Genomic DNA, 13,045 nt, shown 5'->3' on the forward strand with positions numbered 1-13,045 from the left:
ATGACACTGTTGAATCCACATTGACGGTGAAAGATCCAAAAGTTAGAGTGGAACCATGACTAGGCTTCTTCTTGGGTGGTGACTGGATGATCTTTTCTGCAAAGCGAACGCGTTTCTGCATCTGTGCTTGTTTTCTAAGAGACCTTTTTTCTTTCTTAGACATAATCGAGTCCATTCCTTTCCTTGTTCAATCTCCCAAGCACGTTTTTCCCCTTCCCAATGGGCAGTGCCATTGTTCCAGAGATGAAAGTAGATATCAAAACTGGAGGTCACCACTCTACGGAGCTTGTAAACTTGAAAACCCATATCTTTGGAAAAAATGAGAAACGAAAATGGTTCGTGCTCAAGAATTTCACATGAAAATCTGTGGCGCGACCACCCAAGCAAGATTGAAGCGCAAGGGCGACTGATTCTTCCGTGAGACGAAACAAAAAATGCCCGAAGGTTGCAAGAAGAAAGAAGGAGCCATCGGGGGTTGGAAAGGGGTGGTGTACCGGTGCATGGAACCGATGATGGATTTCCTCCTGAAATCCTAAGCCGATCTAGGACACACGGCAAAGATTCTTTGCCGTGTGCCACAGATCTTGGCACACGGCAAACATATAAATTTCGCCGTGTGCCCAAACCTGGCCACACGGCAAAATATGACGACGTCGACCGGCCGTGATCGACGGGCCACGTGGCGCTATATTTGCCGTGTGCCTCCATGTGGCACACGGTATAGATGTAAATTCGCCGTGTGCCTAACGGAGGCACACAGCAAAATGTGACGGCGTTGACCGACCGTATTGCTCTGGCCACGTGGCCCTATCTTTGCCGTGTGCCGCTCTGAGGCACACGGCAAAGAATCATTTTGCCGTGTGCCGAGGTTAGGGCACACGTCGAAGCCTCCTTCCGCCGTGGGCTTTATTTTGGCCGTGTGTTCTGTATTTGGCCCACAACAAAGGCTCTCTTCGCCGTGTGCCCGATGGTTTGCGCACGGCGAACTCTTAGGCACACGGCGAATTACCGGTTTCCTGTAGTGATCGCCTTGGATGCATTACCTTTGAATTTAGTTTAATGTTAACTGATGGCAACATGGTTATAATGGTGGCATGCTATCAGACAGTAGAGCTCTGAATTATTGCCATGTTTTTTCCATTCAATTGATCAATGTTATGCAGACAACGAAAATGATCCAGTTTGCATCGTTGGTTTGAACGTGACCAATTGATCTTGGGCACACCACTCTTTTGTTCTTTTCCACATCTGAATACCTGTGTAACTTATTTTTAAATCCCCTGCAGATGGTAATATCCAGGATTTGAATAGGAGTGATCCTAAGACTAATGCACCTGACGCCTGCGTTACTTCAATTGATCATCGTTGTCAGCGTTCTCTAAAAGTGCCTTTTTTTTTAAAGATGATATGCAATTTTCCAAGGCGCATGACACCATCCCCTTTGTCTTTAGGATCCGCTGGGCTCGGACAGAAAAGTGATGGAATCATGTCTGCCTTGAAGGATGATGAGAAAATGATTGAAAGAAACAAGAAGAGGTGTGAAGCTTATCCAATGAAAAAAGCTGAAACATAATGAAAATCTACAGGAATGATTCGGTATCATGTCCAGAATATTTATTCCATATTTTTTCTATCCGTTGTAAAGTTTCTATGTGTCCAGCAGACGTTCACCGTGTTGCCCCTATCACTTGCAAAATTCACTTTTATAATGGAGTCTGTGTGACTGCAAATAATTGCTTGCCCGGTGATTGAACATGCTGGATCCACACCCTGCACTCTTGCGTGAACTGAGCAGGTATGTATTAGTAGTAGAGATTGTTACTTATATATTGAGACCATTATTAATCAGTTGCAAAGTTTCTGTTTGCCCAGCATCCGATCGATGTGTTGCACCTATCACTTGCAAACTCTAAACCTTAAACCCTTTTACAAAATTGAGATGTGGATCAGAATACATGATCGTCAGAATACTCATAATATGAAGCCTGAACAGAAGCAAGCAAATAAGGACCGGTATAAAGCGGATCAAGGGCTGCGGCGCAACACTCTTAATAAAGAGTCCATAGCAATGGTGAACCTTTTATAACCCAATGGAAGACTCCCATTAATTTTTTTTGCACAATATGAGATGTACTTTATGCTTCATGAAATTGATTAGATGTATTGCATATATGAGTCGGACTGCCATGCACCAGTTGGCTACTATATTAGTTGTTTGCTTTTTTAACCTCATTTTTCAGTCAAACAAGATGCCTGAAGAATGGAGAAGAAGTACATTAGTACCGATCTTAAAAAACAAGGGAGATGTTCAAAGTTGTACTAACTACCGTGGGATTAAGCTGATGAGCCATACGATGAAGCTCTGGGAGAGAGTTATCGAGCACCGCCTAAGAAGAATGACAAGTATGACCCAAAACCAGTTTGGGTTCATGCCTGGAAGGTCGACCATGGAGGCGATTTTCTTAATATGACAATTGATGGAGAGATATAGGGAGCAGAAAAAAGACTTGCACATGGTCTTTATTGACCTCGAGAAGGCGTATGACAAAGTACCGAGAAATATCATGTGGTGGGTCTTGGAGAGGCACAAAGTCCCAACTAAGTACATTACCCTCATCAAGGATATATACAAGAATGCGATGACGTTTGTCCGGACATGTGATGGCGACACCACTGACTTTTCTATTAACATAGGTCTACATCAGGGGGTCGGCATTGAGCCCTTATTTATTTGCTTTGGTAATGGATGAGTTCACAAGGGACATACAAGGTGATATCCCTTGGTGTATGCTCTTTGCTGATGATGTGGTTGTAGGGAAACGGGTGGGCTACGCTAGCATCACTACCGCATATACCCAAGATACTTGCGAGTAGAAGATCATAGATCGTTACCACTAGACGCGCAGCGCAGCGGAAGAAGTCGCGCGTCGATGTAGAGGAAGTAGTCGATCACGTCCCACGAACCGAGCTCCTCGTACTTGATCCCAGCAGCCGATCAGCGCAGCAGTCGCAGCAGCGCCTCCACGGAGTCCACACGTACGGGGATGAAACGCCGGGCATCGGTGTGCTAGCACCGCACGCACGGCAAGGGCGGCGGCCGAGAGAGAGAGGGAGGGGCGGCGGCTAGGAGGTGGCGCGGCTCACCGGGGTATCGCCCCCCTAGCCCCTCCCTCGTATATATAGGGCGTACTAATGGGCTTCTATCTCATAGGCCCATTAGTAACCCTAATCCATCTTGGATCAATATCCTCTTGGGCCTTTAAACCGTATTGTGATGATGGGCTCTTGGGCATATCACCAACAATCTCCCACTTGCACTAGAGACAATCATACAGGCAAGCTTTCCAACATTCCAAACCCCTTAAGTGTGTGACCCGTTAGGTTCATGTGTAGGTGGTCGTGATCGGAAATCATTTCTGAATCACAAGTCAATAGCGGCACCTAGCAGGGCATAGTGACTCACAAATACACATAAAGATCATATCGGGCGAACCTTAGATATACTCATACACCGATCCCTTTGCCACACGATACCAGTCAAGCTCAAAGCGAGATGCGTGCCACCTTTGTGATAGCTCGACCATTCTCTCGATCTAATAGTGGATTCTATTCATAACTAACCTTTAGTCATCATGATTAACTCTTTAATCACTTTAGCATGGCCATGCACTTGCAAATCCAACTATCTCGAGGGGCCCAGAGATATCTCTCCCGTTATCTAGGAGGGGCAAATTCCATCTTGATCCGCTCACATCCCATTCCATGTTTCATGACACACATGTAAGCTACTTTTGTAACTACCCAGTCACGGAGTAGCGTTTAGCAGCCCCAAGATGCACCACTACACACAGTGAGAAACAATGGCGATCTCAGGTCTAAGGATCCAGTAGGTATAACACTCAAGAACAACTGATGGCACATACAAAATAACAATCCCAACATTGTCTTGGAGTGGGTCAATCCAACACCATGTTCACCAACATGTGTCCACATCATTAATCCGATATCTCCATATCCATGATCCGTGAAACATGATCATCAATTAATGCATGTGCTAGTCTCAACGTCGTTGTTGTCCCACACAACGACATAAACTAGGGATAATTTAGAATCATATCATTGTCAACAAAGAGTTTCACGAACAAGTCACATACTTGATAATCAATGTAAAAAATAATCATCCATGGAACAAATAACAATTATTTATCATTACATAAACATACTCATGACACAAAAATCTCCCACGCACACTAGAATTACTGATGTAAGTATCTAATACCCATAGATCTCATGTGCGCCTCATGCTTTGGTTGTGGGAGAGGTTTCGTCAACGGATCAGCAACGTTTGAATCCGTGTGCACCTTGCAAACCTTCACATCACCTCTCTCAACAAAGTTACGGATGAGGTGATACTTCCGCAGTATATGTCTGGACTTCTTAGTTGTTCTAGGCTCCTTTGCTAGTGCAACGACACCACTATTATCACAATAGAGGTCCACTGGACTGGACGCACTAGGAACAACACCCAAGTCAGAAACAAACTTTCTGATCCAAACAGCTTCTTTTGCAGCTTCGGAAGCTGCAATATACTCGGCCTCTGTCGTCGAATCAGCCATCGTATCTTGCTTGGAACTCTTCCAGCTCACTGCCCCACCATTGAGGCAGAAAACAAAACCGGATTGCGATTTGGAGTCATCTTTGTCTGTTTGAAAACTAGCATCGGTGTAACCCTTTACAAGGAGCACATCTTCACCTCCAAATATTAGGAACATATCCTTAGTTCTTCTCAAGTACTTAAGGATACTCTTTACAATTGTCCAGTGAGCTTCACCGAAATCTGACTGATACCTGCTCGTAACACTTAGAGCAAAGGAAACATCTGGGCGCGTGCAAAGCATAGCATACATGATCGACCCTATGGCTGAAGCATAAGGAATCGTACTCATCCTCTTTTGCTCATCAGGTGTCGTAGCACACTGACTCTTGCTTAGAGTAATGGCATGTGACATTGGCAAGAAACCTTTCTTGGAATCTTGCATATTGAACCGATTCAATATCTTGTCAATGTACGTGTCTTGGCTTAATCCAATTAGCCTTTTTGATCTATCTCTATAGATCCTAATACCCAGAATATAAGCCGCCTCTCCTAAATCCTTCATCGAAAAACTCTTTTTCAATGAGGTTTTAACGGCTTCAAGCATTGGAATATCATTTCCGATCAGTAATATGTCATCCACATATAGGACCAGAAACACAAGTGCGCTCCCACTAGCTTTTTTGTAAACACAAGGCTCATCTTCATTTTTGATGAAGCCAAACCCTTTGACTACTTCATCAAAACGAATATTCCAACTCCGAGATGCTTGCTTCAATCCATAGATGGACCTCTGAAGCTTACATATTTTCCCAGCATTTTTAGGATCGACAAAACCTTTAGGCTGTGTCATATACACATCCTCACTTAGATGTCCATTAAGGAAAGCGGTTTTGACATCCATTTGCCATATCTCATAGTCATAATATGCGGCAATTGCTAGGAGAATCCGAACAGACTTTAGTATTTGCGACGGGTGAAAAGGTTTCCTCATAGTCAACACCTTGAATTTGTCGGAAACCTTTCGCCACCAATCGTGCCTTATAGATGTGAACATTTCCATCCATGTCTAATTTTTTCTTAAAAATCCACTTACAGTCGACAGGTCTCACACTGTCAATTTGATCGACCAAGTTCCAAACTTGATTATCATGCATGGATTTTAACTCGGATTCCATGGCTTCAAGCCATTTGTCGGAGTCGGGTCCCATCATTACTTTTTTGTAGGTCAAGGGCTCATCATTTTCCATCAATAATACGTGGCGCTCCTCCGTAATCAGGAGGTTGAGCTTGTCAGTAGCGCGATGTGCCCTTATAGACCTTCGTGGGGCTGGTGCCTCAACTACGGGTTGTGCAACATCTTGCACATCCCGTGGATCTTCAGTGGGTGCTGAAATAGTTTCGGGTGTTTCCTGAATTTCTTCAAGTTGCACCTTGCTCCCACTAAATCCTTTTGAGAGAAACTCCTTTTCTAAGAAAACACCATTGCGAGCAACAAACACTTTGCCTTTCCGCCTTATTGTAAAAATAATATCCTTTGGTTTCCCTAGGATACCCCACAAAGAAGCATTTGTCTGACTTTGGAGTGAGCTTATCTGACATCAAACGTTTGACATAAGCCTCACACCCCCAAACTTTGAGAAAAGATAATCCGGGACGCTTCCCAGTCCATATCTCATATGGTGTTTTCTCAACAGACTTACTTGGAACCCTATTCAGTGTGAACGCAGCAGTTTCAAGAGCATAACCCCAAAATGACAATGGAAGATCAGCTTGACTCATCATGGACCTAACCATGTCCAACAAGGTTCGGTTCCTCCGTTCGGATACCCCATTCCATTGAGGCGTTCCGGGCGGAGTTAGCTGCGGAATAATTCCACATTGCTTCAAATGATCACCAAATTCAAGGCTCAAATATTCTCCTCCACGATCAGATCGCAGAAATTTAATTGTCTTGCCTAATTGATTTTGTACTTCATTCTGAAATTCTTTGAACTTTTCAAACGATTCAGACTTATGCCTCATTAAGTAGATATAGCCATATCTACTAAAGTCATCAGTGAAAGTAATGAAGTACTGAAAACCACCTCTGGCTATTGAGCTCATTGGTCCACATACATCGGTATGTACAAGTCCCAACAAGTCACTTGCCCTCTCACTATGACCAGCGAAAGGCGCTTTGGTCATCTTTCCAAGCAAACAAGACTCACATGTGTCAAATGATTCAAAATCAAATGAGCTTAACAATCCATCTTTATGGAGTTGTTCAATGCGCTTCTTATTTATATGACCTAAGCGACAATGCCAAACAAAAGTGGGATTCAAATCATTTGGTCTAAACCTCTTAGTATTAATGTTACAGACAGATTTATCCTCAAGATCAAGAACATATAATCCATTCACTAATGGACAATGATCATAAAAAATACCATTGCAAAAAATAGAACAATGTTTGTTCTCTATTACAATCTTAAAATCACCAACTTCTTCCAAACATGAAGAAGACATAATATTCTTGCTCAAAGCAGGAATGCAATAACAATTATTTAATTCCAAAACTAATCTGGAGGGTAGAGACAAGTGGTAAGTGCCGACCGCCAATACCGCAACCTTTGCGCCATTGCCGACACGAACGTCCAACTCGCCTCTTGCAAATCTTCTAGTCTCACTTAGACCCTGCAACGATTTGCAAGTGTGAATCATCGATCCAGTATCAAATACCCATGATTCACTAGAAGATAATGCAATATTTATTTCTATAACATTTATACCTGAAGTGGAAGTCTCACTTCCCTTCGTCTTCTTCTTTTCTTCCAAGTACTTCTTGCAGTTCCTAGACCAATGTCCCTTTTCATGACAGTGGAAGCATTCATCCTCAGAAGTAGGGCCAGATTTGACCTTAGGTGCTGGCTTTAGCTTAGAGCCCGAGGACTCACCACTGGAACTCTTTTCCTTGCCTTTACCTTTGGGATTAGGAGGCGTCCAACGCTTCCTCTTTTTGTTCCCCTTCTGAATCATCATCACATGATTGGGATTCTTCTTAATGCTCTCCTCTGCTGTCTTTAGCATCCCATGCAACTCACTCAATGTTTTATCCAAACCATTCATCTGAAAGTTCATGATAAAAGGCTCATAGCTCGCCGGGAGCGACTGGAGAATAACATTAGTAGCCAAGTCTTGGTGAAGTTCAGAACCAAGTCTGTCCAAAGTCTCAATGTAACCAATCATTTTGATCACATGAGGACTGACTGGGCTACCTTCTTGCAGCTTGCACGCAAACAAGGACTTTGAGATATTGAACCTCTCAGTCCTGGCTTGGTTCTGAAACATCTCACGCAGCCCCTCGATCATGGTATGAGCATCCGCATGCTCATACTGCTTCTGCAGATCAGGGGACATGGTGGCGAGCATCAGACAGCTGACATCAAGTGAGTCATTGCAGTGCTTCTCATAAGCTCTGCGATCAGCAGCAGTTGCATTGTCAGGGAGATCATCAGGATATGGCTACTCAAGAACATACTCCTTTTTCTCTTGCCTGAGAACAATTCTCAGGTTGCGGTACCAATCAATAAAGTTTGTTCCATTCAACTTTTCTTTCTCAAGAACAGAACGCAAATTGAAAGCGGAATTGTTACCGGCAGACATGATCTACAACATTAAAGTAAAGCAAGATTTCAGCACTAAGTTTATGTAAAGACTTTCATTAACTGATTTAACAAAAGACAACTTACTATATCAATGTCATCTTCCCTCTAATGACATATAGTGGTTCAAGATCCATAATCACTAAAATTCTAGTGAGCTTTAGCATCACGGCTAGAAAAGTAGTGATATAGGTAAGTAACAAATTACTAATCACATCTCTATGCGACTCTTGTTTGTTGGGTGGCATCCAATGCCCCGGCCCCAACCCTATGCCTTAAAGCCCAAAATTGTTTTGATAGCTTTGCTGAGTAAACCAATACTATGCTTGTGAATGTCCGACATCCACCCTATACAAAAGTGATAGCTGAGGGTACTCTATTTTGGTAAACCTACCACACAACGATCAAAATTTATAGGTGCAGCTATTGGTAAAAGGCATCAAAAACTCAACCTTTTCTGAGGAAAGTTATTCTATCATGATTAAAGCATCCACCATATGTAAAAGCATGAAAGAATAGTATGACAGGAAAATAAACATCACAGGCATATAATCATATTATATTGTGAATAGTATGGCCTCTTGCATCACAATGGGCTCCATCGCCATGGCTCCAAGGTGACCTCCATTGCCATCCGTCCTGTCTTGTGGTGATCATCATCGCCATCATGATTGAAGCCTCCATGAAAAGATACTAAGCTACTACATCTAATAGCTAGTGAAATAATTACATGAGGATTCAAACATTACAAGTCGACACGCAGGTCGTTATACAATAATGGTGCAACCTCAACCCGGTTGTGTTAACTTGCGACACGCAGGCTGCACAAATCATCACATACATCATCACATGACATTGAGGCCATACCATTCACATCACACCCTGCAAAAACAAGTTAGGCGTACGACGTGTTCTACCAAAGTAGCGCTTAGGAAGCCGCTACAGCGAGAAAGCAACGGCGGTCCCTATGAAAATCTCATCAGAGTGATCGCATCACCTCAAATCCGAGCCATTCATAATGCCTCAATTTTCACTAGGTCAATCACATTGACCGTGCAAACTTTGCACTTGAGAAGACTACATCTACACATGACCTCGATCTGTTGGTTCAATCTGCTGACTATGCACACAGTTAGTCCCGATGGTGATTCCGGCTGGTAGGGACATGTCGTATGCATAATAGAGAAAGAACACAAACTAATCTTTTGTCACATGCCGCGCAATTAACTCGCTCCAGTTTTAACCCCTTATGACCAATTGATCTAATCAAACCGTGCAAAAGTAATAGATCCAATCTACTACAACAACATATCACCTATATGCAAAAGATCCAGACCAAAAACTACGCAAGATGGCTCTAGTACCACTGTAGGGAAACGGGTGGGCTACGCTAGCATCACTACCGCATATACCCAAGATACTTGCGAGTAGAAGATCATAGATCGTTACCACTAGACGCGCAGCGCAGCGGAAGAAGTCGCGCGTCGATGTAGAGGAAGTAGTCGATCACGTCCCATGAACCGAGCTCCTCGTACTTGATCTCAGCAGCCGATCAGCGCAGCAGTCGCAGCAGCGCCTCCACGGAGTCCACACGTACGGGGATGAAACGCCGGGCGTCGGTGTGCTAGCACCGCACGCACGGCAAGGGCGGCGGCCGAGAGAGAGAGGGATGGGCAGCGGCTAGGAGGTGGCGCGGCTCACCGGGGTATCGCCCCCCTAGCCCCTCCCTCGTATATATAGGGCGTACTAATGGGCTTCTATCTCATAGGCCCATTAGTGACCCTAATCCATCTTGGATCAATATCCTCTTGGGCCTTTAAACCGTATTGTGATGATGGGCTCTTGGGCATATCACCAACAGTGGTGCTAGTTGATGAGAGTAGAGTAGAGGTTAATAGGAAGTTAGAGCTGTGGAGACGCACGTTAGAGTCAAAAGGGTTCAGACTTAGTAGGACCAAGACCGAGTACATGATGTGCGATTTCAGCGCATCTAGGCATGAGGGTGGTGACGTTAGTCTCGATGGGCAAGTGGTGACTCAGAAGGACACTTTTTGGTATTTAGGTTCGATGCTACAAAAGGATGGCGACATTGATCAAGACGTTAGACATATAATCTCAGCTGGCTAGTTGAAATGGCGTCAAGCTTCTAGTGTCCTCTGTGATAGGAGGCTGCCAAAAAAGCTAAAATGTAAGTTCCATAGGACAACGATTCGCCCGACGATGTTATACGGTGCTGAATGTTAGCCTATAAAAAGGCGACATGTCCAGCAACTGAGTGTAGCAGAGATGCGGATGTTGCGGTGGTTTTGCGGGCACTAGGAGGGATAGAGTCCGGAACGAAGTTATTCGAGAAAGGGTAGGGGTGGCACCAATTGAGGAGAAACTTACCCAACATCGGTTGAGATGGTTTGGACATGTTCAACAGAGGCCTCCGGAGGCGCCGGTGTGTAGTGGGGTGGTTAAGCGTGTCGATAAGGTAAAGAGTGGTAGAGGTAGACCTAAACTGACTTGGAACGATTCGGTTAAGGAAGACCTTAAAGATTGGAATATCTCTGAGGAGATAGTTTTGGATAAGAGCGCTTGGAGACTAGCTATCAACGTGCACTTTTATTTTTATTTGGTAATTAGTGTCCAATTATGGACTAATTAGGCTCAGAAGATTCATCTCATTATTTATAGATAAACTGTATAATTGATTGTTTTTTATACTATATTTAATGCTCCATGCATGTGTCTAAAAATTTAATGTAACGAAAAATTTTGAATTTTTTTTAAACTAAACATAACCTAGTCATCTAAAATTTAGCCTTTGGATCCAAAGTACCGTGAGCAGCAGGCAGCAGGTCAGCAGCGGCACAGCGGCAGTTCCAACAACTTACAAGTAACAAACACTTCTCCCTTCCTTCCTCCGCACTCCACCTCCGCGGCGTCGCCATGGACGCCGACCTCGTGCAGCGCTGCCTCGAGGCCGGCGGCCGCGACCTCCTCCTCCATCACCCCTCCTCTCCTCCCTCCCCGTCCTCCGCCTCCGCCGCCGCATCCTCATCCATCCTCCAGTCCCTCCCCCTCCACGTGGTAAACCCTCTCCCCTTCCTCTCTCCTTATCCATTCCTCGCACTAATATCTTCCTCCGCTCTTTCTCCCAGTCATTCGACCGCGGGTACTACCTCCTTGTGAAGGCGATCCAGGAGCTGCGCGCGCGCAAGGATGGGCAGGTCGTCACCGTCGGCATCGGCGGACCCACCGGTTCTGGCAAGACCAGGTACGGCGGCGGCATCATCCGGTCCCCTCGATCAGTGGCGCCAACTTTTGTGGTGAGTTGGTGACGTGTTGGTGGTTTTGTGCTGCGCAGTTTGGCGGAGAAGGTGGCGTCGGTCCTTGGGTGCGTCGTGAATGTCTCCATGGAGGACTACCGCACGGGAGCTGGTGGCGACGACGGCAACAGCGACATCGATGCCATCGATTTCGACGCACTCGCGCGCAACCTTCAGGTGTCGGTCTGGGTTTTTCTCCTCTCGTCCCGTTGGTTTTTGGGTCGGATGGGTTGGATGCCCACCAGCTGCTTGCTTTAATGATGGGCCAGGGTGTAGTGAGAAATGGTGGGCTTCAATGCGCTCGTCGATTGTACTGTTTGGTAGGGCTGCACTAGTGGTCGTTGTAGGCGAATTGAATTAATGGGGCGACGCATGGTATACATGGAGTTGTTTCCAGAAAGAGAAGTGATAACACCACGTCTGCTTAGAGTCACAGTTATTGAATTTGAACTAAAAGACATAGCTGTATGATGACTACTTGGCAATATAGCAACCATTTGGACTTTTGATTATAGCCGATTAGACTGTGAAGGCAGGAACTATTGGAACCTTGGGTTTTCGACTATTGGCCAGTTGATAAATAGTGATTACATGCACATCTTACTCTTGTTTTAGATTTTTGTAGTTTCCTCAATCAAGGTTGCTCAAACACATATAGATGCCCAAATTAAGTGTCTGATACATCAGCTGCTCTTTTGTGTCACGGACAAGCAATGTGTTGATTGCCCTATCACATCCTGTTAGGCACTTCTTTTTTTAGTGCTTAGAGGCTTCTTTGTCATTATACTTCTTCGATTGCCTATACTTAGCTTATATCCTTTCCTTTTTTCCCTTGCGAGTTCTAGCATATCTTCTTTCCATTATACTAGCTGTGTGCCTGTGTGTCTCAACTGCATGTAAGCCTGGGCTCAGGGCCACATATGTCACAATTGCTGATTTGTGGCCTGACTGCACGTTCAATGGTACTGAGGGAACTTTGGCTTGAATATTTTCTGCAACATTTTAGAGTTTCTTATCATTTAGGTGTGATAAGCATTCATATTGCTTATAGAGGTAAATAAAATGCAAATCCAGAAAGTGTGATCTGAGCTGGGAATTATTCACTAGACCACCAAATAAAGAGTGGTTGTCAGTATATGGAAAATCCAAATTCTCCTTGGTTCTGATCTACTTACCTGTGAATTTATGTTTCTTTAAATCTTTTAGTGTATAGCATCATAGCGAAAGGTCCAAGTTTTGCAAGACTTGGCATCCCAAATCTGTACGAAGACTTATGGTGTAATGTTTTGGTTTTAGCAAATATATCTGGGAAACTGGCTCCCCATAGTTTTGGTATTTTGCGGTCATGATTTGGTGTTGGGCTTTATATGCACAGATTTGACATTATTGCTTTGGAAAACCAATGTTTGCTTTTGTTGTTGGGACTCGGTACAGTTGGTTGGCTCTTTGTTTAAGATGTTGATTGTGCAATTTTAATTGTATGTGGTTTATTT

The 13,045-nt window shown here is 44.3% G+C and overlaps 1 protein-coding gene across 3 annotated transcripts in view; it reads left to right on the forward strand.

Moving 5' to 3' along the window:
* Window positions 1–11,091: 11,091 nt before the first annotated feature.
* The window catches only part of LOC120680452, a 44,388-nt gene continuing 42,434 nt past the window's right edge, over window positions 11,092–13,045 (forward strand). For 2 of the 3 annotated variants that reach the window (XM_039961946.1, XM_039961947.1), the window contains exons 1-3: window positions 11,092–11,313; window positions 11,385–11,500; window positions 11,591–11,729. In XM_039961946.1, the coding sequence (XP_039817880.1) occupies window positions 11,173–11,313; window positions 11,385–11,500; window positions 11,591–11,729 (396 nt within the window). In that variant the 5' untranslated portion in view covers window positions 11,092–11,172. The remainder of the gene's footprint in view (window positions 11,314–11,384; window positions 11,501–11,590; window positions 11,730–13,045) is intronic. The other variant, XM_039961948.1, reaches the window with a different exon arrangement.

This window comes from Panicum virgatum, chromosome 7N (genome assembly GCF_016808335.1).
Source record: "Panicum virgatum strain AP13 chromosome 7N, P.virgatum_v5, whole genome shotgun sequence".
Lineage (NCBI taxonomy): Eukaryota > Viridiplantae > Streptophyta > Magnoliopsida > Poales > Poaceae > Panicum > Panicum virgatum.